Source organism: Pristiophorus japonicus, chromosome 7 (assembly GCF_044704955.1).
Source record: "Pristiophorus japonicus isolate sPriJap1 chromosome 7, sPriJap1.hap1, whole genome shotgun sequence".
Taxonomy (NCBI): domain Eukaryota; kingdom Metazoa; phylum Chordata; class Chondrichthyes; family Pristiophoridae; genus Pristiophorus; species Pristiophorus japonicus.
The window spans coordinates 72,519,762-72,546,167 of NC_091983.1; the positions used below are offsets into that span (position 1 = coordinate 72,519,762).

General features: G+C 46.1%; 1 protein-coding gene across 5 annotated transcripts in view; it reads left to right on the forward strand.

Annotated features, from left to right (window-relative positions):
• Nucleotides 1–26,406, forward strand: part of pla2g7 (phospholipase A2, group VII (platelet-activating factor acetylhydrolase, plasma)) — a 242,266-nt gene that overhangs the window by 132,209 nt on the left and 83,651 nt on the right. For all 5 annotated transcript variants that reach the window (XM_070885052.1, XM_070885053.1, XM_070885055.1 and 2 more), the window contains one exon: nt 12,590–12,658. In XM_070885052.1, the coding sequence (XP_070741153.1) occupies nt 12,590–12,658 (69 nt within the window). The remainder of the gene's footprint in view (nt 1–12,589; nt 12,659–26,406) is intronic.

Here is a 26,406-nt window from a genome sequence, read left to right on the forward strand (position 1 = left end):
ATGGTCCATTTCTCTGAGCCATATGGGTATTACTACAGCCCTGTAGACCATGAGCTTGATAGTTTTGAAGGCCTGGTCTTCAAACACTCTTTTCCTCAGGCTGCACTGGCGCACTGGAGGCGGTGTTGAATCTCGACGTCAATGCCTGCTCTTGTTGATAAGAGGCTCCCGAGGTATGGGAAATGGTCCACGTTGTCCAGGGCCGCGCCATGGATCTTGACGACTGGGGGGCAGTGCTGTGTGGCGACAACAGGCTAGTGGAGGACCTTTGTCTTACAGATGTTTGGCGTAAGGCCCATGCTTTCATACACCTCAATAAATACGTCGACTATGTCCTGGAGTTCAGCCTCTGTATATGCGCAGGCGCAGGCATCGTCCGTGTACTGTAGCTCGACGACAGAGGTTGGGGTGGTCTTGGACCTGGCCTGGAAACGGAGAAGGTTGAACAGGTTCCCACTGGTTCTGTAGTTTAGTTCCACTCCAGCGGAGAGCTTGTTGACTGTGAGGTGGAGCATGGCAACGAGGAAGATTGAGAAGAGGATTGGGGCATGATGTAGCCTTGGTTGACCCCAGTCCGGACGTGGATTGGGTTTGTTACGGACCCGTTGGTAAGGATCATGGCCTGCATGTCGTCGTGCAGCAGGCGGAGGATGGTGACGAACCTTTCGGTGTATCCAAAGCGGAGGAGGACTCTCCGTAGACCCTCGCAGTTGACAATGTCAAAGGCCTTTGTAAGGTCGAAGAAGGCCCTGTATAAGGACTTGTGCTGTTCCCTACATTTTTCCTGCAGCTGTCGCGCTGCAAAAACCATGTCCGTTGTGCCCCGTAGGGAACGAAATCCACACTGCGACTCCGGGAGGAGCTCCTCAGCCACAGGGAGAAGACAGTTGAGGAGGACTCTAGTGACGACTTTCCCAGTGGCTGATAACAGGGAGATTCCCCTGTAGTTGCTGCAGTCGGTCTTGTCCCCTTTTTTAAAGATGGTCACGATTACTGCATCTCTGAGATGTCCCGGCATGCTGTCCTCCCTCCAGATGAGAGAGATGAGGTCATGTATTCGTGCCAACAGTGCCTCTCTGCCATACTTCAGTGCCTCAGCAGGGATTCCATCTGCTCCCTTAGCCTTGTTGTTTTTAAGCTGTCTTATGGCTTTTTCTACCTTGTACAGTATTGGGGTTTTGCTGAGGTGGTGGCGGGTAGCATACTGCAGGATGGAGTCGAGAACACTCGGGTCAAAGGCAGCGTCTCGATTGAGGAGATCTCCCAGCGGCCCTGACTGTCTCTGTGTCCTTGATGAGTGTGTCCCCATTCTTGGCCAGCAGTGGGGTGGGTCCTTGGGTGTTTGGACCGTAGATGGCCTTGACTGCGATGAAGAATCCTTGCACATAATGGCTATCGGCCAGCTGCTGTATCTCCTGTGCTTTCTCCATCCACCACCTGTTCTTTAGGTCCCTGGTTTTTTGTTGGCCCTCAGCCTTGAGCTGTCTGCAATGCCATTTTGCTGCTCCCGAGTTGGGTGGTTGTTTAAGGCTCAGAAATGCCCTGCGCTTGCGATCTATTAGCTCTTGGATCTTCTGATCATTCTCATCAAACCAGTCCTGGTGTTTCCTGGTTGAGCGACCGAGCGTCTCTTTGCAGGCACAGGTTATGGAGGCCTGGAAGGCAGACCAAGCGTTGTGGGCATTCTGCATCTCAGGGTCATCAGGTTAAGCCAGGTTAGCTATGAAGCACTAACTGTATAGGGCTCTCTTAGCTGGGTCCTTAAGTGCCCCGGCATTGACTTTTTTTGTGGCACTGCTTCTGCTGCCCCCTCCGCTTTGGGGCTATGTTGACGTCAATAATGGATCGGATTAGGCGGTGGCCCGTCCAGCAGTCGTCAGCTCCTGTCATGGCGTGGATGATACGCACATTCTTGCGATCCCTGGCTCTGACGATGACATAGTTGAGCAGATGCCAATGTTTGGAGTGAGGGTGTTGCCATGATGCCTTGTATTTGTCCCTCTGGCGGAACAGGGTGTTGGTGATGAAAAGTTCATGTTCTAGACATTTTGTCAGGAGTAGGGTACCGCTGGAGTTGGCTTTCCCTACCCCCTCTCTGCCAATCACGCCTCCCCAGCGGGTGTGTCTTTGCTGGCCCTGGCACCGAGGAGGATCAGTTTGTCGCCAGCAGGGACGCGGGACAGGGATTTTTCGAGGCTGGAGTAAAAACCTCTGCATCGAATGTTGGGGCGTACACACTGATGACTGTGGCACATTGATTCTCGGATAGGATGAGTCGGAGAGTCATGAGGTGTTCGTTAACCCCGCAGGGGATTCTTTGAGGTGGTCGACCAGCTTGTTTTTGATGGCAAAGCTGACTCCATGGAGTTGCCGTTCTTCCTCTGGTTTCCTTTTCCAGAAGAAAGTGTAAGCTCCACCTTGTTCCTTGAGCTGGCCTTCCCCTGCCTGCCGGGTCTCGCTTAGGGCGGCGATTTCGACATTAAAGTGTCTAAGTTCCTGGGCAACGATGGTGATGCAGTGTTCTGGCCTGTCATTGTTGGAGTTGTCCGTTAGGGTCCTGACATTCCAGGTCCCGAACATCATGTTAGAGGAGTGGAAGATGCCTGTGCGTGAGTTCTATTAACGTGGGGTGGTCGTTGCACACCGGCTACCACATGGGCTTAGCTGAGCAAGGTCTTGATCCAATGGTAAGGGGGTCCAAGATGACTGGAGACCAGGCACTGCTTTATGGGCCTAGTTGCCTATAGCAAGATGTTGGCCGCAGGCTTGACGCTGAGTAGTGCCGAAGCTTGGTTGGGGGCAGGCATTGGGAGTATCAGTGGCCCATTGGAGTTCAGAGTGAGAGGTCAGGGGGTTCACAGCCATGGTACTCACCACGTGTTGGAGGAGGAGAAGAGGCCAGGCGGGCAGGAGAGCTCCAGTCATCGCTGAAGGAGGGGCCAACTATCGTCGTAGAGGAGGAAGACCCGGTTGCCGTTGAGGAGGACGTCGCCTGTAGCCGCAGGAGGTCCAGCCGTCGTCAGGGAGGAGAGGCCCATCTGCCACCACTGGAGGTGTTCCGATCACCGCTGGGGGTGGGGGGGGTGGGGGGGAAGGGGCCGATCACCAGGTCGTCGCCGCAGAGGTCCCCGGTCTTCGGCGCAGGAGTCCCAGTCTTCGCTGCAGGAGTCCCGGTTGCCGATGGGCGGTGTGGTGGGAAGGCTGAGGTCGGCCCGAACTTGTGGGGTTGGATTTAAAGTAAGGGTTTAAGTGTTTAAGACCCCCTATTAGGGTTTATTAGGGCTAGGGGAAGTTTAGACATTGGGAGGGTGGGCGGTTGAGGGTGGAAAGTTGCCGATGGTAGAAGATGGGAGTTGATTAGCGGGGAGCTGCCACCCCGGCGGCCATCTTGTCAAGCTAATATTTAGCCCTCGATCAACATAACCAAAACAGTTTATCTAGTCATTATCACATTGCTTGCTGTGTGCAAATTGCTTGCCGCGTTTCCCACATTACAACAGTGACTACACTCCAAAAGTACTTCATTGGCTGTAAAGCACTTTGAGATGTGAAAGGTGCTATATAAATGTTAGTCTTTCTTTCATACATCAGTTTTGATCATTTTCAGCGATTATCCTGGGAATGAGAGAAGTAGGGTAACTTTTACTGTTTTATATCTGGAACCCTCCTTCTAACATGTCACTTTCGGCGACAAAAAAAGTGAACACACAAACCTTCATCTGTGACCACCTATCTTTTTCATTATGTCACACCACTGTCCTTGTATCCGTTAGTGCTTTACTGTGCATGCACTACTGTACTGCAGTGGCTGCAGAAACACTCGCTTTATTTAAAAATGTTCCTATCATTATAGAATAGTGTGCCCCTTGATGTAACATGTGCAATGCCATGAAGACCCACTAACATAATTTAGCATTCATTAAAGTAAAATTTTTTGTGTAGTCATGTATAGGATCATCTAGACATCCCAGGATTATTAATGAGCTAAGTTTGTTGGTGGTTGACAACTATAAAAATCTTTTATTACCAATGTTTCTAATCTCGTTCCTCACACACCAGTACCCCAGATAATACTCTCTTCAGTTGAAATAATAGCTGGCAATGGCAAACCAGTACACTGTACAATATGTAAGCATTCATCTTGTTGCTAAGTTTAGTCAGTGCTTGTGCAATCTAAGTCTGGCTGTAATTAAACTTGTTTATTTTAACCTCCTACGCTTGAGATTTCATTGTACTTATTGCTCCACAACCTGGGCATCTTGTAATTCTTGCCATATCAGGGCAGGAAATGGGAGGAGAGGAGAGAAGAGTAGAATATATTGTATCACCGTTCCACAGATTCTCACTGTATGTTGCTGAACCAGGCATTATTGTTCACATCACATTATTCACATTACTGCAATGGGCTGATGTGGGTGGGTGGCAATTTATTCAAACAAATGCAACTTCTATCTCCAGCAGTTTGTTCTATCTGCAGGACCACATGTCCCCCTTGCTACCAACAGGGTGGAGCAGTGATAAAGCCATCTGTGTATAGTCCAGTGAGGGAATGGCCATACTATAACATGAAACTTCACAGTGCACACTGAAAACAATTATCAAGCAAGTGAGCTAAGTACCGCAGAGTGTGTAAAATTGACTGATCAGAACAAACCAAAATTAAATGGTTTTATTTTTACAAACGCTAACAACTTACTATTAATTTACTAGAACTGTATAAGGAACTAAGGAACACATTTTGAGGAAAGCTTTTCAACTGATGAAAAACCATAGCCATTTGCCAAAAGGGAAGGAGTTCAGACTGTCACTATGACTAGGCAGAACTTGGAGGGAAGTCATGGGAAAAGATAAGATACATCAGGAAATAAATTTAGGAATAATAACATTTTGAAAGAGGCTAAAAAAAACTTAAGACAAAAGTAAGTTGCACAATTAAATGCTTCTACTTGAATTCGAGAACAATTAGGAATAAAATTCTAGAATTGGAAGTAACTGCATCAGAAGGAACATTTGACATCATAATGGAAATTGGTTCACCAGAAGAGATGGGAGCAAATTCAATATTCAGGATAGGTTGTTCAGTAATGATAGAAATGGAGGACAGGGAGGAGCAGTAGCATATATGTGCAGAATAAGGATGTCAAGGAAGTTAGCAGAATTGTTAATCTTCAGTCCCTTTTAAACTAATCATCTGGGCCAGATAGCATATATCCCTAGAGGAAATTTGTGGGGCACTAGCTACTGCAATGAGTGATACATTGGATACTGGAACGGTTCTGAAGGATTGTTAGCAAGCAAGCAAGCTTAGTGACTGTATTTGAACAAGGTAATATAGATATGGGATAAGTAATGAAATCTGTTGAGTCCTTAACTCTTAAACATAATCACACGAGGCACGTGCTGCAGACACTCTGTGACCTTCACCTTTATTACCTGAACCAAGGAGTGCTGACCCTGCAAGGGACCTCCCCTTATATACCTGAATCTCCAGGTAAGGAGTGTTTCCCACAAGTACACCCCCTGTGGTCAAGGTGTGCATTTCTAGTAGGTATGTACAGTATGTAGTGGTTACATGAGGGTTACAATTGTATAAGGGTTACAGTAGTATGCTGGTTACATACATGACATCACCTTTCCCCTCACGGCTTTTTGACTCAAAGGTTAAGTCTATCAGATGGTCGATGCTCTCTCGTGGAGCGCCACAGTTGAGGCTCTGGCGGCTGAGCCTTGGCATGCGTTTCTGTCACCTGAGGTGATTCCGGCGTGTCTGGGCTGGCCGCAGGGACTGTGCATGCTGGTGATTGTCCTTGTTGCTCGTCCACTGGCAGTGGGAGGTCTCATGCTCTTCTTCATGTTCATCGGTGTCTATGCTGAACCTTTTCTTTACTTGGTCCAAGTGTTTGCAGCATATCTGCCCATTATTGAGTCTGACCACTACGATCCTGTTTCCCTCTTTACCAATTACGGTGCCCTCCAGCCACTTGGGTCCCAATGCATGGTTAAGTACAAATACCGGATCATCTATTTCTATACACCTTTCCCTTGAGTTACGATCGTGGCACTCAGTTTGGGACTGGCGCTTGCCCTCAACAATGTCTGCCAGGGTTGGGTGGATGAGGGACAGCCGCGTTTTGAACGTATGTTTCATGAGGAGTTTCGCTCCCGTGAGCGAGTGCGGCCGGGACCTATAGGCCAGCAGGAGGCGCGATAGGCGGTACTGCAGAGAGGGTCCTTGGATGCAGAGCATGCCTTGCTTTATGACTTGGACTGCACATTCCGCCTGGCCATTGGAAGCCGGTTTGAACGGTGCCGTCCGGACATGTTTGATGCCATTACCTGATATAAACTGGAATTCATGGCTGGTGAAACACGGCCATTGTCGCTGACCAGAATGTCCGGTAAGCCGTGGGTCGCGAAAACTCTGCGCAGGCTCTCCACGGTGATGGATGTCGTGCACGAGCTTAATATAATGCACTCGATCCATTTCGAGTGTGCATTGACAATTATCAAGAACATTTTGCCCATGAACAGGCCCGTATAGTCCACGTGAATGCGTGACCAAGGCTTGGTGGGCCAGAACCACGGGTTGAGCGGGTCCTCCCTGGGGGCGTTGCCCAGCTGGGCACACGTCGTGCACCTGCGAACCCAGTGTTCCAGGTCTGAGTCAATCCCCGGCCACCATACATGTGACCGGGCAATTGCCTTCATTAGCACAATTCCAGGGTGCTCGCTGTGGAGTTCCCTGATGAATGCTTCCCTCCCCTTCTGGGGCATGACTACTCGGCTGCCCCATAGCAGGCAGTCGGCTTGGATGGAGAGCTCATCCATCCGTCTCTGAAACGGTCTGACCTCCTCGGGGCACGCCCCGTGCATGGGCGCCCAATCCCCCGTCAGGACACATTTCTTTATCATGGATAGGAGGGGGTCTCTGTTGGTCCAGAGTTTGATCTGTCGGGCTGTGATGGGGGAGCCTGTAGTGTCAAAAGCCTCAACGGCCATGACCATCTCAGCGCTTTGCTCCGCCACCCCCTCGGTGGTGGCCAGGGGAAGCCTGCTGAGCGCGTCAGCGTAGTTTTCGGTGCCTGGCCGGTGCCGTATGGTATAGTCATACGCAGCCAGCGTGAGAGCCCATCGCTGTATGCGAGCTGACGCATTTGCATTGACCGCCTTGCTGTCGGACAACAGAGAAGTTAACGGCTTGTGGTCTGTTTCTAACTCGAATGGTCTGCCGAAAAGGTATTGGTGCATTTTTTTCACACCACAAACGCAAGCGGGTGCTTCCTTTTTGACCATGCCGTACCCACGCTCTGCCTGGGAGAGCGACCTGGAGGCATAAGCTACCGGTTGGAGTTGTCCGTCTCCATTATCCTGCTGCAACACACACCCAGCCCCGTATGGTAATGCATCACATGTTAAAACTAGTTTTTTTTACAGGGGTCATACAACATTAACAGTTTGTTAGAACAAAGCAAGTTCCGCGCCCTGTTGAAAGCTCATTCTTGACAGTCCCCCCCAAAACCATTCGCAACCCTTACGCAGGAGCACGTGTAACGGCTCCAACAATGTGCTTAAGTTCGGCAGGAAGTTCCCGAAATAGTTCAAAAGTCCCAGGAACGATCGCAACTCCGATGTGTTGCCGGGCCGGGGCACACGATGGATCACCTCCGTTTTGGATTCGGTAGGCCGGATCCCGTCTGCGGCAATCCTCCTGCCCAAAAACTCGACCTCTGGGGCCAAAAACACACACTTGGCCGCCTTCAGCCACAGGCCTACCCGGTCCAGTCGGCATAGTACCTCCTCCAGGTTCTGGAGGTGTTCCTCGGTGTCTCGACCCGTTATTAGGATGTTGTCCTGGAATACGATTGTGCCGGGAATGGATTTCAGCAAGCTTTCCATGTTTCTCTGAAAGATGGCGGCCGCCGAACGGATGCCAAAAGGACACCTGTTGTAGATGAATAAACCCTTGTGCGTCGTGATGGTGGTCAGAAGCTTGGATTCTTCAGCCAGTTCCTGAATCATGTAGGCCGAAGTGAGGTCCAATTTAGTGAACAGCTTGCCACCTGCCAACGTGGCAAAAAGGTCCTCTGCCCTCGGGAGCGGTATTGGTCCTGCAGGGACACCCGGTTGATGGTGGCTTTGTAGTCACCGCAGATCCTAACCGAGCTGTCCACTTTAAGGACAGGAACGATGGGACTTGCCCAGTCACTGAATTCAACGGGCGAAATTATGCCCTCTCTGAGCAGCCTGTCCAGTTCACTCTCAATTTTCTCATGCATCACGTACGGCACCGCTCTGGCTTTGTGGTGCACTGGCCTGGCGTCCGGGGTGATGTGTATAACTACTTTTGTGCCCTTGAACGTTCCGACACCGGGTTGAAACAGTGACCTGAATTTTTGTAGTACCTGTGAGCATGAGCTTCGCGCCACAGATGAAATGGCATGCATATCCCCCCCATTTCCAGTTCATCTCAGTTAGCCAGCTCCTTCCCAAAAGCGCGGGGCCATTTCCTGGAACAATCTAGAGTGGCAGCCGGTTCTGTGACCCATTGTGTGTTACCACCACGTTTATACTGCCTAGCACTGGAACGATCTCTTGGGTGTACATCTGTAGCTGCGTATTAATTCGTTCCAGTTTGGGCCTGCTAGCTCTGTGTGGCCATAGTTTCTCAAATTGTTGTGCACTCATGAGGGACTGGCTAGCTCCTGTGTCCAGCTCCATGCGCACCGGGATGCCATTCAATAAAACCTTCATCATCATGGGTGGCGTTTTGGTGTATGAGCTGTGGACGTCAGCCACATGAACCCGTTGAACTTCAGCATCCATGACTTTACCCCAAGCATTGTCCTGCACTACAGGCCCCTCGCCTGATTCTCTGTCTCATAGATTAGCCTCGCTACCGGCTGTTTGCAAACCCTAGCCAAATGTCCTCTGGCATTACAATTCCTAAAGACGAACTGCTGAAATTTGCGGCTTTTCGCATAATGTCTGCCCCCGCATCTCCAGCATTGGCTGAGATCGTTGTTCACAAAAGGACTGTTAGCAGGCATTCCTCTCTGATTGTTCCCTTGGTTGTTTCTAAACACCATGATGGTGGGTGTTAATGGTCCCCTTGAAGGTGTGAATTGCCGCTCCCCTCTCCATTGTCCCTGTCGGGGGCCCACCTTAGTGTCGGTTTCAGCTTGGGCAGTTACAAAATGCCTTTGTCTGACTGCTGCAGTTTCAAAATGCCTTTGCCTGACTGCAAGATCTTGAGCCGCGTTTATCACGTTAATTCCTTGGACCGTTGCCACGTTGGACCCAGGACTACTCACATAAATTAGCTTGGTCTCTTCTTCCCCTGCTATGAAAGTTTAAGCTATCAATGCTGCCCCTTCTAGAGTTAAGTCCTTGGTCTCTATGAGCTTCCTGAAGATCCCGGCATGGCTCATGCCCTCAATGAAAAAAATCCCTTAACATCTCCCCCTGCAGGCATCTGAGAACTTAAGAGGCTGCCAAGCACTGCAAGTCTGCCACAAAGTCCGAGATGTTTTGCCCTTCCCGACATCGGTGTGTGTAGAACCGGTGCCGGGCCATGTGTATGCTGCTCGCCGGTTTTAAGTGTTCGCTGATCAGCTGGCTGAGCTCTTCAAAAGACTTGTCGGCCGGTTTGTGGGGTGCGAGCATACGTTTTTGTCCCACAGCTTGTTAGTAGATGCGCCCTCCGCTTGTCAGCGCATACATTTTTGTCCCACAGCTTGTTAGATGCGCCCTCCGCTTGTCAGCCGCATCCTCTCCCAGCCAGTCCGTCGTGACAAAGGTCTGCTGGAGTCTCTCCACAAAATCGGCCCAGTCTTCACCCACACAGTAGCGTTCCTCTGAGCTACCGGTGGCCATCCTTTGGGTTCAGTGATTCCCGTTTCCCGTCGCCAGGTATTGAGTCCTTAACTCTTAAACATAATCACATGAGGCACGTACTGCAGACACAGTCACTCTGTGACCTTCACCTTTATTACCTAAACCAAGGAGTGCTGACCCTGCGAGGGACCTCCAGGTCAGGAGTGTCTCCCACAAGTACACCCCCTGTGGTCAAGGTGTGCATTTCTAGTAGGTATGTACAGTATGTAGCGGTTACATGAGGGTTACAATTGTATAAGGGTTACAGTAGTATGCTGGTTACATACATGACAAAATCTATACAAAAGAGTAGGTTGAAGGAGTATCTGTGTACTAATAGCTTAATAATTAAATGTCAGCATGGATTTAGAAGGGCCTGGTCCTGCCTGCGCACCTCCTCTTTGAGGATGTTACAAGTAAAATATTCAGAAGCCTTTGACAAAGTCCCACATGAAAGACTACTTACTAATGAAATTACAATACATGGGTATCCAGATTAGAATGCGTCATGGATAAGAAACTGGATAAAAATAGGAAACCGATTACTTGTAAAAACGTAGTGTCAGACTTGGAGACAGGAAGAGGAGGGGGAAAGAGAGTTGCGTTGACTACTTGCTCTTTTGATTACATCTCCATGTTGTCTTGACACTCAGAGTCAGCAGTGTCAATGCTTTGGACCATAAATCTTCATAAATGAACTGGATGCAAAAAGCTATTGTAAGCTTGTTAAATTTGCAGCTAACACTAAAATAGAAAGTGCAGCAGGAATGGAGGATGCAGTTAACATTTTGCAGCAGACGGTTTTAGGTTTGTTATGTAATTGGGCAGAGAACTCGCAAATTAAACTTGATGCTGACACATGCAAAGTATTACATATTGGAAGGAAAAATGAGCAACACAAGTATAAAATTAAGGACTAGAATTAGCATAGGGAGACTCTGAATGTCAAGACAACATGGAGAAGTAATTAAAAGAGCAAATAGATGGAGATATATAGTCATAACAGAAGTTATGCTGAAGCTTTTAAAGAACCCGTCAGACCTCTCTTGGAGTACTATATGTAAATCTGATCACCACATTTCAAATGGGGTATATAGTAATTGGAAAGGATGCAAAGAAAAGCAACATGAATGATCCCAAATGTAATGGGAATGAGCCATTTGTAAGATTTTTGAAGCTTCAACTATATTGTCTAGAGAGAAGATCGTTAAGGGGTCATCATGTTGAGGTATAAAATATTAAATGGTATTGATAAGGTAATCCAGAGTATTACTGCAAGGTCAGTTAGGCTGGTAGAAAAAGAGGAAATAAATCTAAATTTGCGAAAAATTAATTTAAGACAAATTTTAAAAAATTGGCATGAAGGGAATTCAAGATCAGTTGAATACTTGGCTGAGTGAGCTGAACTACTAGAGAGACGAGCTTTCATGGGGTAAATAGCCTTTTTGATCACATTTTATTATGGCCAGAGATAGGAACACAGGTCTAGATCTTGTACAAGAAAAAGGCTAAATTCTGCTATTGGTTGTCTTTTTTTTTACAATTTTCTTATCTTATCTCCTCCCTTTCTTTTGAAGACATGTTTTTGCTGGGGTACAGTTCCACAGGTGTTGTAGTGCTTTGCTACTTTGACAAATGGTTATCATTGATGTGTATGCCTTGATGGTGTTCAGCAAATTATTAGATCATGGGAAGAATTATAGCTGATCCAATCCAATTCTGTCATCACCTGACATCCAGACACATGCATTCCAGCAGGTGTTATCGAATAGTGATCAGGTGGGAGAGTTCAGGCTGATTTTTCTCCTCTTTAACCTGGCAGTGGAGATACTACAATTGATCCCATGGTCGAAGTAAAGAATTCTGGTTGACTTGGTCAGCCAGAGTATATTACCCCGTCACCTGTATTCTGCAGCCAGTGTTATAAATTACAGACCTGCACCGAGAACTCTGCCAATGTTGCTGTATAATTGGCTAAAAGGAGGAGCACAACTGCTGCCCAGAGTGATTGGCCCACTTCATTTTACATTTCACCCTTCCTGGGTTAACATACCCAAGGTTATCGCCATGTGTGGGGATTATGGGCAGAAGCTTGCCTTCTGTTACCTAGTGATGCTGAATACCACTATTCCATCCACAGGGATGGTGAGCCATTATGGACCAGTGGATATTATAAGAATTATCTTAACTGGTAGTTATCTCATCCTGTCCTCATTTAATTTCTGCATGTGCACATTCCACCAGAGAGGAGTATCTGTAAGCCGATTGTGGGAAATGCGGGATTTTGCAAAAACTTGTTTTGTGAATTGGGAGAAGTACTGAACCAGACCAAGAATTGTATCTTGACTTAATGACCATCAAGCTGTGAAGTGGATGGGTTGGTGTTGTTGAATGAACTAGAATTACTCTACTTCAAAGTAATTTATTGTATGTGAAGCATTTTGAGGTGCTTCTTGAGCCATGCCAAGGTGCTATATACATCATTTTAGATTCCTCGTCCATGTGCCAGTGTTTGCTGTTAAATATTAGTACAAAACCGGCTTCCCAATGCTACTTCTGCTGAAGTCCAATTGCTAATCTACCAGTTGGTCCCAGTGCTAGGGCATGATTATTGTAGATGGCGGTTCAGAGGGAAATGAATAATCTAGTTACTGAGATGATAAATTCTTCAAATTTAATCTCCAAATAATCTAAGCAGAATTTGTTCTCTTTGTAGGACTCTGTATTCAGCTATATGCATTGAAGTGGCTTCACAGGGATTTGTAGTTGCTGCTGTGGAACACAGGTAAGAATTCTGAATAAGCAAAACCCTTTACTAGTAAATGATGTCTGAACAATATCAGATTCATGTTTCTTAACTGTAGACTAGAAATATTGCTCGGAAATACAACACAAGAAAGCGTAGAGTGTTCAGCCTGAGGAGTTTTGTTCAGTTAATCTAGACATCTCAGCACTAATGAATTCAAGTACCAGCACTGATTAATGGTCCATCTTGCATGCCAACATTTGCAAGGAGTTTGCCAGATTTTGTAGCTGGGCTGTCATATAAAAAAGAAAAATACAAAACAAAGAAGGTGGATTGTGAAATGAGCTGTATAGAAAGATTGTTTTAGGATAATGCTTTATGGTCTTCCCTTCTTATGAGGGAGGATTTCATGGCTGATCTTGACAAAATTGATGAATGTTGATGAGATCGCATAGCCACAATTTCCTGATTTGTACTTAGAAATTTATATATACACGAGTCACCGTTGACTTGACTTTTGCATCCGGAGAAGGTAAATTCAATGAGTGTAACACAGCAGGCCTATGTTTGTGAGTGCGATAGCTAAATGAAATAATAATGGTCTATTGACTTACATCATACTTATACATTGAAACAGATGCAAAATAACATTTTAATACAAAAGCATTGATATATTGAATGTAAAAAGTTGTATTTTTATAGTCATCCTTAAATGTAGGAAAACATTTCATTACACTTTGAATGAAGGAGGTAAAAAATGTAACCATTAACCAATTAGTTGTGGCACGGGATCACCAAGTAAACTTTTAGCCCTTTTCAACAATCCCTCTCCCACATAAGTGTCAGCACCATCACCTCTGAGACAGAAGGTTGTAGTTTCAAGCTCCACTCCAGAGGCTTGAGCACAAACTGAGGGAGTGCTGCACTGTCTGAGGTGCCGCCTTTCGAATGAGACGTTAAACTACGGTCCCGTCTACCCTCCCAGGTGAATGTAAAAGATCCTATGGCACTATTTCGAAGAGTTATCCCCAGTCTCCTATCAAATATTTATCCCTCGATCAACATCAGTAAAACAGATTTTCTGGTCATTATCATATTGCTGTTTGTGAGAGCTTGCTGTGCGCAAATTGGCTGCCGCATTTCCTATATTACAACAGTGACTACATTTCAAACAGTACTTCATTGGTTGTAAAGTGTTTTAAGATGTCAGGTGTTCGTAAAAGGCGCTATATAAATGCAAGTTTTTCTATTTTCACATTCAACTTTCCACCACCACAGTCCACAAGGGCACTGCAACCCATCCACTCCCTCTTCCATTTCCCCCTTTCGCCATTCCCTCCCCTCTCCAGCCACACCCCCTCCCCTTTGCTATGAAATGCACCTCTTTCCTTGAATTCTGCTCCCACCTTTGCCCTCCCCTTGCTTTCTCCCCCTCCCTTTGATATCTGTTTGCTCTTCCCAATCCGATTGGAGTTTGGCAGCTAAAGCCCAGGCCAGACTCTGCTCCTTCCCTTTCAGTGACAGTGGTCCAGATCGCCACCGCTATAAACTTTGCAGCTATTGTTCCCTATTGCAACTGATCTTGTCAGAATCTTATCACTCAGAAGCACACTAACTGAGCCAAACTCCTAGGCCCCTATATTTACCCAGGGCAGGGATGAGAGCTGAGGAGAGGATTTTTCGACGAGAAAACTGAAACTATAGTTTTCCCAGATGTCCTGCAGAAATTAACTGCAGGACGTCTTTTACATTCTTTCAACAGGTTTCCCGCCCAACAGCCAGCCAGATGACAGCTAAGTCTGGGATCACGAGAGGGGGGTCGGATGCCACTGGACAGGGGATGGTTGGCTGATTGCGGGAGTCAGATCGCAGGGGAAGTAAGCTTGTTGGGCCTGGAGGAAACAATCCTGCTCCTCCCTGCTTACATGCAGTGCTGTAAAGACACTTACCTCGTGGATCCGGCCCTTCTCGCCTCCTTTTATTTGTCAGGATTCGCTTCGCGTGTTAAAAATTAAAATCTTGTTTAAAATGGAGGCATGCAGCCTCTTTAAAAAATTTCAGTCACCAACCCGCCACCTGAAAGCAGATTTGTTGCATGTTGGAGGCGACTTTGTGTCAATTTGAGAGCTTTAATATTTATAGTTTCCCACCCACTCCCAACCCTCCCATCCTTGGGGTTTAAAATTGTTCCCTTATTAATTTACGACTGAGGCACTAAGGGAGTCAAGGGATATGGAGATAGGGCAGGAAAATGGAGTTGATGTCGAAGTTCAGGCATGATCTTATTGAATGGCGGAGCAGGCTCCTAGTTTTTATGTTCTTAAGTAAGAGGGCAAGGGGTGTGAGCAGTAAGCCACTGTTGAAGCAATATGGAATGCATATGCTTAGAGAAGATCACACGGATTAACATGAGGTGAGGTCACGGAGAGATTTGAATGTGAGGAGGAACCTGTTTAAATCAAATTACTGGACAAGAACAGGAGTGATGATAGTATAACAACTTGCATTTATGTTGCATATAAAAAAATGTCCCAAGGCGTTACCAGACAAAAAAGAATGCTAAGCCAAAGAAGGAGCTATTAGGAAGGATGACTAAAAGCTTGGCCAAAGAGGTGTATATTAATTATCATGGACGACTTTAATCTACATATAGATTGGGCTAACCAAACCGGTAGGAGTATGGTGGAGGAGGATTTCCTGGAGGAGGATTTCCTATGTCGAGGAACTAACAAGAAGGCTGGCCATCCTAGACTGCGTGATGTGCAACGAGAAAGGACTAATTAGCAATCTTGTTGTGCGAGGCCCCTTGGGGAAGTGTGACCATAATATCGTAGAATTCTTTATTAGGATGGAGAGTGATACAGTTAATTCAGAGACTAGGGTCCTGAACTTAAGGAAAGGTAACTTTGATGGTATGAGACGTGAATTGGCTAGAATGGACTGGCGAATGATGCTTAAAGGGTTGATGGTGGATAGGCAATGGCAAACATTTAAAGATCACATGGATGAACTTCAACAATTGTACATCCCTGTCTGGAGTAAAAATAAAACGGAGAAGGTGGCACAACTGTGGTGAACAGGCAAATTAGGGATAGTGTTAAATCCAAGGGAGAGGCATATAAATTGGCCAGAAAAAGTAGCAAACCTGAGGACTGGGAGAAATTTAGAATTCAGCAGAGGATGACAAAGAGTTTAATTAGGGGGAAAATAGAGTATGCGAGGAAGCTTGCTGGGAACATAAAAACTGACTGCAAAAGCTTCTATAGATTGGGAAGAGAAAATGATTAGTGAAGATAAACGTAGGTCTCTTGCAGTCAGAATCAGGTGAATTTATAATGGGGAACAAAGAAATGGCAGGCCTATTGAACAAATACTTTGGTTCTGTCTTCATGAAGGAAGATTTAAATAATGTTCCGGAAATACTTGAGGACCGAGGGTCTAACGAGAAGGAGGAACTGAAGGAAATCCTTATTAGTCAGGAAATTGTGTTAGGGAAATTGATGGGATTGAAGGCCTATAAATCCTCAGGGCGTGATAGTCTCCATCCCAGAGTACTTAAGGAAGCGGCCCAAGAAATAGTGGATGCATTGGTGATCATTTTCCAACAGTCTATCAACTCTGGATCAGTTCCTATGGACTGGAGGATAGCTAATGTAACACCACTTTGTAAGAAAGGAGGGAGAGAGAAAACGGGTAATTATAGACCGGTTAGCCTGACATCGGTGGTGGGGAAAATGTTGGAATCAATTATTAAAGATGAAATAGCAGCGCATTTGGAAAGCAGTGACAGGATCGGTCCAAGTCAGTATGGATTTATGAAAGGGAAATCATGCTTGACAAATCTTCTAGAATTTTTTGAGGATGTAACTAGTAGAGTGGACAAGGGGGAACCAGTGGATGTGATGTATTTGGACTTTCAAAAGGCTTTTGACAAGGTCCCACATAAGAGATTGGTGTGCAAAATTAAAGCACATGGTATTGGGGGTAATGTATTGACATGGATAGAGAACTGGTTGGCAGACAGGAAGCAGAGAGTCGGGATAAACGGGTCCTTTTCAGAATGGCAGGCAGTGACTAGTGTGGTGCCGCAGGGCTCAGTGCTGGGACCCCAGCTATTTACAATATACATCAATGATTTAGATGAAGGAATTGAGAGTAATATCTCCAAGTTTGCTGATGACACTAAGCTGGGTGGCGGTGTGAGCTGTGAGGAGGATGCTAATAGGCTGCAGGGTGACTTGGACACAGGTTAGGTAAATGGGTAAATGCATGGCAGATGCAGTATAATGTGGATAAATGTGAGGTTATCCACTTTGGTGGCAAAAACATGAAGGCAGAATATTATCTGAATGGCGGCAGATTAGGAAAAGGGAAGATGCAATGAAACCTGGGTGTCATGGTACATCAATCATTGAAGGTTGGCATGCAGGTGCAGCAGGCGGTGAAGAAGGCAAATGGCATGTTGGCCTTCATAGCTAGGGGATTTGAGTATAGAAACAGGGAGGTCTTAATGCAGTTGTTCAGGGCCTTGGTGAGGCCTCACCTGGAATATTGTGTTCAGTTTTGGTCTCCTAATCTGAGGAAGGACGTTCTTGCTATTGAGGGAGTGCAACGAAGGTTCACCAGACTGATTCCCGGGATGGCGGGATTGACATATGAGGAGAGACTGGATCGACTGGGCGTGTATTCACTGGAGTTTAGAAGAATGAGAGGGGATCTCATAGAATCCTATAAAAATTCTGACGGGACTGGACAGATTGGATGCAGGAAGAATGTTCCCAATATTGGGGGAGTCCAGAACCAGGTGTCACAGTCTAAGGATAAGGGTTAAGCCATTTAGAACCGAGATGAGGAGAAACTTCTTCACTGAGAGAGTTGTTGACCTGTGGAATTCTCTTCCACAGAGAGTTGTTGATGCCAGTTAGTTAGATATATTCAAGAGGGAGTTGGATATTGCCATTACGGCTAAATGGATCAAGGGGTATGGAAAGAAAGCAGGAAAGGGGTACTGAGGTGAAGGATCAGCCATGATCGTATTGAATGGTGGTGCAGGCTCGAAGGGCCGAATGGCCTACTCCTGCACCTATTTTCTATGTCTCTATGTATTAAGGAGAGTCTTAAAGGAGCAAGAAATAGGTGGATGGGTTTAGAGCGGGTATCCCACATGATTGGGCCTAGATGTATGACGGCATGGCCACCAATGATAGGGCAAAGGGAGAGGGTATCCACAAGAAGCTAGTCAGAGGAATGGAGAGTTTGTGGGGTTATAAAGCTGGAGGAGGTTACAGAGATAGGGAGGGGGCGAGACCAGGAAAGGATTTAAACACAAGGATGAGCATTTTAAATTGGAGGTGTTGGGAAACCAGAAGTTAGAAACTTAGAAACACAGAAAATAGGTGCAGGAGTAGGCCATTCGGCCCTTCGAGCCTGCACCACCATTCAGTGAGATCTTGGCTGATCATTCCTTCAATACCCCTTTCCTGCTTTCTCTCCATACCCCTTGATCCCTTTAGCCATAAGGGCCATATCTAACTTCCTCTTGAATATATCCAATGAACTGGCATCAACAACTCTCTGCGGCAGGGAATTCCACAGGTTAACAACTCTCTTGAGTGACGAAGTTTTTCCTCATCTCAGTCCTAAATGGCCTGCCCCTTATCCTAAGACTGTGTCCTCTGGTTCTGGACTTCCCTAACATCGGGAACATTCTTCCCGCATCTAACCTGTCCAGTCCCGTCAGAATCTTATATGTTTCTATGAGATCCCCTCTCATCCTTCTAAACTCCAGTGTATAAAGGCCCAGTTGATCCAGTCTCTCCTCATATGTCAGTCTGGTGAACCTTCACTGCACTCTCTCAATAGCAAGAACATCCTTCCTCAGATTAGGAGACCAAAACTGAACACAATATTACAGGTGGGGCCTCACCAAGTCCCGAAACAACTGCAGTAAGACTTCCCTGCTCCTATACTCAAATCCCCTTGCTATGAAAGTCAACATACCATTTGCCGCCTTCACCGCCTGCTGTACATGCATGCGAACTTTCAATGACTGAAAAACCATGACACCCAGGTCTCGCTGCACCTCCCCTTTCCCTAATCTGCCACCATTCAGATAATATTCTGCCTTCGTATTTTTGCCCCCAAAGTGGATAACCTCACATTTATCCACATTATACTGCAAGTGCCATGTATTTGCCTACTCGCCTAACCTGTCCAAGTCACCCTGCAGCCTCTTAGCGTCCTCCTCACAGCTCACACCGCCACCCAGTTTAGTCTCATCTGCAAACTTGGAGATATTACACTCAATTCCATCATCTAAATCATTAATATATATTGTAAATAGTTGGGGTCCCAGCACTGAGCCCTGCGTCACCACACTAGTCACTGCCTGCCATTCTGAAAAGGACCCGTTTATCCCGACTCTCTGCTTCCTGTCTGCCAACCAGTTCTCTATCCATGTCAGTACATTACCCCTAATATCATGTGCTTTGATTTTGCACACCAATCTCTTGTGTGGGACCTTGTCAAAAGCCTTTTGAAAGTCCAAATACACCACATCCACTGGTTCTCCCTAATCCACTCTACTAGTTACATCCTCAAAAAATTCCAGAAGATTTGTCAAGCATGATTTCCCTTTCATAAATCCATGCTGACTTGGACCAATCCTATCACTGCTTTCCAAATGCGCTGCTGTTTCATCCTTAATGATTGATTCCAACATTTTCCCCACTACTGATGTCAGGCTAACCGGTCTATAATTATCTGTTTTCTCTCTCCCTCCTTTTTTAAAAAAATGGAGTTACATTAGCAACCCTCCAGTCCATAGGAACTGATCCAGAGTCAATAGACTGTTGGAAAATGATCACCAATTCATCCACTATTTCTAGGGCCACTTCCTTAAGTACTCTGTGATATAGACTATCAGGCCCTACGGATTTATGGGCCTTCAATCCCATCAATTTCCCGAACACAATCTCCCACCTAATAAGGATATATATCGGCCTTCAATCCCATCAATTTCCCAAACACAATCTCCCACCTAATAAGGATATCCTTCAGTTCCTCCTTCTCACTAGCCCCTCGGTCCCCTAGTACACCCGGAAGGTTATTTGTGCCTTCCTTTGTGAAGACAGAACCGAAGTATTTGTTCAATTGATCTGCCATTTCTTTGTTCCCCATTATTAATTTACCCGAATCCGACTGCAAGGGTCCTACGTTTGTCTTCACTAATCTTTTTCTCTTCACATATCTATCGACGCTTTTGCAGTCGGTTTTTATGTTCCCAGCAAGCTTCCTCTCGTACTCTGTTTTCCCCCTCTTAATTAAACCCTTTGTCCTCCTCTGCTGAATTCTAAATTTCTCCCAGTCCTCCGTTTGCTGCTTTTTCTGGCTAATTTGTATAAGAACATAAGAACATAAGAATTAGGAACAGGAGTAGGCCATCTAGCTCCTTGAGCCTGCTCCGCCATTCAACAAGATCATGGCTGATCTGGCCGTGGACTCAGTTCCACTTACGCTCCCGCTCCCCATAACCCTTAATTCCCTTATTGGTTAAAAATCTATCTATCTGTGATTTGAATACATTCAATGAGCTAGCCTCAACTGCTTACGTGGGCAGAGAATTCCACAGATTCACAACCCTCTGGGAGAAGAAATTCCTTCTCACCTCGGTTTTGAATTGGCTCCCCCGTATTTTGAGGCTGTGCCCCCTAGTTCTAGTCTCCCCGACCAGTGGAAACAACCTCTCTCTGCTTCTATCTTGTCTATCCCTTTCATTATTTTAAATGTTTCTATAAGATCACCCCTCATCCTTCTGAACTCCAACGAGTAAAGACCCAGTCTACTCAATCTATCATCATAAGGACAACCCCTCATCTCCGGAATCAGCCTAGTGAATCGTCTCTGTACCCCCTCCAAAGCTAATATATCCTTCCTTAAGTAAGGTGACCAAAACTGCACGCAGTACTCCAGGTGCGGCCTCACCAATACCCTGTACAGTTGCAGCAGGACCTCCCTGCTTTTGTACTCCATCCCTCTCCAATGAAGGCCAACATTCCATTCGCCTTCCTGATTACCTGCTGCACCTGCAAACTAACTTTTTTGGATTCATGCACAAGGATCCAAAAAGAGTTTCATGCACAAGGACCCCCCAGGTCCCTCTGCACCGCAGCATGTTGTAATTTCTCCCCATTCAAATAATATTCCCTTTTACTGTTTTTTTTTCCAAGGTGGATGACCTCACATTTTCCGACATTGTATTCCATCTGCCAAACCTTAGCCCATTCGCTTAACCTATCTAAATCTCTTTGCAGCCTCTCTGTGTCCTCTACACAACCCGCTTTCCCACTAATCTTTGTGTCATCTGCAAATTTTGTTACACTACGCTCTGTCCCTTCTTCCAGGTCATCTATGTATATTGTAAACAGTTGTGGACCCAGCACCGATTTCTGTGGCACATCACTAACCACCAATTTCCAACCCGAAAAGGACCCATTTATCCCGACTCTCTGCTTTTTATTAGCCAGCCAATTCTCTATCCATGCTAATACATTTCCTCTGACTCCGCGTACCTTTATCTTCTGCAGTAACCTTTTGTGTGGCACCTTATCGAATGCCTTTTGGAAATCTAAATACACCACATCCATCGGTACACCTCTATCCACCATGCTCATTATATCCTCAAAGAATTCCAGTAAATTAGTTAAACATGATTTCCCCTTCATGAATCCATGTTGCGTCTGCTTGATTGCACTATTCCTATCTAGATGTCCCGCTATTTCTTCCTTAATGATAGCTTTAAGCATTTTCCCCACTACACTAACCGGCCTATAGTTACCTGCCTTTTGACTGCCCCCTTTTTTAAACAGAGGCGTTACATTAGCTGCTTTCCAATCCGCTGGTACCTCCCCAGAGTCCAGAGAATTTTGGTAGATTATAATGAATGCATCTGCTATAACTTCCGCCATCTCTTTTAATACCCTGGGATGCATTTCATCAGGACAAGGGGACTTGTCTACCTTGAGTCCCATTAGCCTGTCCAGCACTGCCCCCCTAGTGACAGTGATTATCTTAAGGTCCTCCCTTCCCACATTCCAGAGACCAGCAATTTTTGGGATGGTTTTTGTGTCTTCCACTGTGAAGACCGAAGCAAAATAATTGTTTAAGGTCTCAGCAATTTCCACATTTCCCATTATTAAATCCCTCTTCTCATCTTCTAAGGGGCCAACATTTACTTTAGTCACTCTTTTCCGTTTTATATATCTGTAAAAGCTTTTACTATCTGTTTTTATGTTTTGCGCAAGTTTACTTTCGTAATCTATCTTTCCTTTCTTTATTGCTTTCTTAGTCATTCTTTGCTGTCGTTTAAAATTTTCCCAATTTTCTAGTTTCCCACTAACCTTGGCCACCTTATACGCATTGGTTTTTAATTTGATACTCTCCTTTATTTCCTTGGTTATCCACGGCTGGTTATCCCTTCTCTTACTGCCCTTCTTTTTCACTGGAATATATTTTTGTTGAGCACGATGAAAGAGCTCCTTAAAAGTCCTCCACTGTTCCTCAATTGTGCCACCATTTAGTCTGTGTTTAAAGTCGACTTTAGCCAACTCTGCCCTCATCCCACTGTAGTCCCCTTTGTTTAAGCATATTAAGCTCGTTGTGAGACACTACTTCCTCACCCTCAATCTGTATTACAAATTCAACCATGCAGTGATCACTCATTCTGAGAGGATCTTTTACTGGGAGATCGTTTATTATTCCTGTCTCATTACACAGGACCAAAGGAGCTTGCTCCCTTGTAGGTTCTGTAACATACTGTTCTAAGAAACAATCCCGTATGCATTCTATGAATTCCTCCTCGAGGCTACCCCGTGCGATTTGATTTGACCAATCGATATGTAGGTTAAAATCCCCCATGATTACTGCCTTTCCTTTTTCACATGCCTCCATTATTCCCTTGATTATTGCCCGCCCCACCGTGAAGTTATTATTTGGGGGCCTATAAACTACGCCCACCAGTGACTTTTTCCCCTTACTAACTCTAATCTCCACCCACAATGATTCAACATTTTGTTCATTAAAGCCAATATCATCTCTCACAACTGCCCTGATATCATCCTTTATTAACAGAGCTACCCCACCTCTTTTCCCTTCTTGTCTATCTTTCTGAATTGTCAGATACCCCTCTATGTTTAATTCCCAGTCTTGGCCACCCTGGAACCACGTTTCTGTAATGACCACAAAATCATACCCATTTGTAATGATTTGTGCCGTAAACTCATTTACTTTATTTCAAATGCTGCGTGCATTTAGGTAGAGTGTTTTAATACTAGTTTTTAAACCATGATTTTTAGTTTTGACCCCTCCTGCAGCCCCTTTATATTCATACATATTGTCCCTTCCTATCACCTTGTGGTTTCCACTTACCCCAGTGCTACTCTGCTCTGTTGCCTCCTGCCTTTTGCATTCTTTCTTGGGGTCCTGTTAATCTGAGCTCTCATCCACTCTAACTACCTCGGAGCCCTCTCCTGGGTTCCGAATACTCCTTGCATTGAGGCACCGAGCTTTCATGCTTGCCTTTTTATTACACTTTGACCCTTTCGAATTTTGCTGTACAGTGGCCCTTTTTGTTTTTTGCCTTGGGTTTCTCTGCCCTTACTTTTACTCATCTCCTTTCTGTCTTTTACTTCTGTCTCCATTTTGTTTCCCTCTGTCTCCCTGCATTGGTTCCCATCCCTCTGCCATATTAGTTTAACTCCTCCCCAACAGCATTAGCAAACACTCCCCCTAGGACATTGGTTCCGGTCCTGCCCAGGTGCAGACCGTCCGGTTTGTACTGGTCCCACCTCCCCCAGAACCGGTTCCAATGCCCCAGGAATTTGAATCCCTTCCTGCTGCACCACTGCCTCTTCCTTGGATTTAACACTATCCTTAATTTTCCTTGTTAGCCACGGTTGAGCCACCTTCCCCGTTTTCTTTTTACTCCAGGGATGTACAATTGTTGAAGTTCATCCATATGATCTTTAAAGGTTTGCCATTGCTTATCCACCGTCAACCCTTTAAGTATCATTTGCCAGTCTAATCTAGCCAATTCGCACCTCATACCATCAAAGTTACCTTTCCTTAAGTTTCAGGACCCTAGTTTCTGAATTAACTTTGTCACTCTCCATCTTAATTAAGAATTCTACCATATTATGGTCACTCTTCCCCAAGGGGCCTCGCACAACAAGATTGCTAATTAGTCCCTTCTCATTACACATCACCCAGTCTAGGATGGCCAGCTCTCTAGTTGGTTCCTCGATATATTAGTCTAGAATACCATCCCTAATACACTCCAGGAAATCCTCTTCCACCGCATTGCTACCAGTTTGGTTAGCCCAATCAATATGTAGATTAAAGTTACCCATGATAACTGCTGTACCTTTTCTTGCACACATCCCTTATTTCTTGTTTGATTCTGTCCCCAACCTCTCTACTACTATTTGGTGGCCTGTACACAACTCCCACTAACGTTTTCTGCCTTTTGGTATTCCGTAGCTCCACCCATATCGATTCCATATCATCCAAGCTAATGTCTTTCCTTACAATTGCATTAATTTCCTCTTTAACCAGCAACGCCACCCCGCCTCTTTTCCTTTCTGTCTATCCTTCCTAAATGCTGAATACTCTTGGATGTTGAGTTCACAGCCTTGATCACCCTGGAGCCATGTCTCCATGATGCCAATTACATCAAATCCGTTAACTGCTATCTGCACAGTTAATTTGTCCACTTTATTCCGAATATTCCTCGCATTGAGGCACAGAGCCTTCAGGCTTGTCTTTATAACAAGGCTTGGCTTTGACCCTTTAGAATTTTGCCGTAGAGTGGCCTTTTTTGTTTTTTGCCTTGCGTTTTCCCAGCCTTCCACATTTACTATTCTCCTTTCTATCTTTTGCTTTTGTTTCCATTTTATTTCCCTCTGTCTCCCTGCATTGGTTCCCATCCCCCTGCCATATTAGTTTAACTCCTCCCAAAGAGCACTCGCAAAAGCTCCCCCTGGGACATTGGTTCCGGTCCTGCCCAGGTGCAGACCGTCCGGTTTGTACTGGTCCCACTTCCCCCAGAACTGGTTCCAATGCCCCAGGAATTTGAATCCCTCCCTGCTGCACCACTGCTCAAGCCACGTATTCATCTGAGCTATCCTGCGATTCCTACTGACTAGCATGTGGCACTGGTAGCAATCCTGAGATTACTACTTTTGAGGTCCTACTTTTTAATTTAACTCCTAGCTCCCTAAATTCGTCTCGTAGGACCTCATCCCGTTTTTTACCTATATTGTTGGAACCTATATGTACCACGGCAACTGGCTATTCACCCTTCCTTTTTAGAATGTCCTGCATCCGCTCCGAGACATCCTTGATCCTTGCACCAGGGCAGGCAACACACCATCCTGGAGTCTCGGTTGCGGCCGCAGAAACGTCTATCTATTCCCCTTACAATTGAATTGAATCCCCTATCACTATCGCTCTCCCACTCTTTTTCCTGTCCTCCTGTGCAGCAGAGCCACCCACGGTGCTATGGACTTGGCTGCTGCTGCTCTCCCCTGATAAGTCATCCCCCTCAACAGTACCCAAAGCACTGTATCTGTTTTGCAGGGGGATGACCGCAGGGGACCCCTGCACTACCTTCCTTGCACTACTCTTCCTATTGGTCTTCTATTCCCTATCTGACTGTGTACCCTTTTCCTGCGGTAAGACCAACTCGCTAAACGTGCTATTCACGTCATTCACAGCATCGTGCATGCTCCAGAGTTCATCTATCCGCAGCTCCAGTGCCGCAATGCGGTCCGTCAGGAGCTGGAGGCGGATACACTTCCTGCACACTTAGTCGTCAGGGACACCGGAAGCGTCCCTGACTTCCCACATAGTTCAGGAGGAGCATATAACACGTGTCCGAGCTCTCCTGCCATGACTTAACCCTTAGATAAACTTAATTTGGCAGCAATAATGCTCAAGGTTTCTTACTGATAAAGAAAATAAAAAGAAAAACTACTTGCCAATCTCCAGCCAATCACTTACCCCCTTGGCTGTGGCATCACCTTTCGATTTCTACTTCTTTTTTGCCTCCCTGCTGCAGCTGCACCGGCTGGTCTCACTGACGCACCTCACGAATCCCCGAACTGCTGGGCCTTTTATAGACCACTGCCGCTCCGATTCCCGCCTCACTGACCCCCGAACTGCTGGGCCTTTTATAGGCCGCTGCCTCTCTAATGCACTCCCGCCTCTCCGACTCTCCACGCTGGTCCCCGAACTGCTGGGCCTTTTATAGGCCGCTGCTGCTCCGACTCCCGCCTCTCCCGACTCACCACACTGGTCCCCGAACTGCTGGGCCTTTTATAGGCCGCTGCTGCTCCGACTCCCGCCTCTCCGACTCAAGTTAATGCCTGTCACCAAGGAGATGGGCGAGTGGGACTTGGCCTGAGATGAGAGCTGGACAGTTTGATAGTCAAGTCCAGAGCCATGTAGGTACAGGTGGGAGCCAGAGGATGGGCTGAGATTTCGCTAAGGGATATGTCATTTCTCCAGAACTTGATGGCTGATTGGAGCTTGTAGCAAAGGATAGAGCCATGTGGTATGCAGGAGGTGATCTAGCAGGCATAGGAGGAGAAGCCATTTAAGAAGATGTAATGTCTGTGATGCAACAGGTATGAGTGGAAATAAGATAAGGACCATGGAGGCAGACTCTAAGGAGGATGGACTGCTCAACTATGTCAAAAACAGCGGAGGGATCAAGGATGATGAAAGAAGTG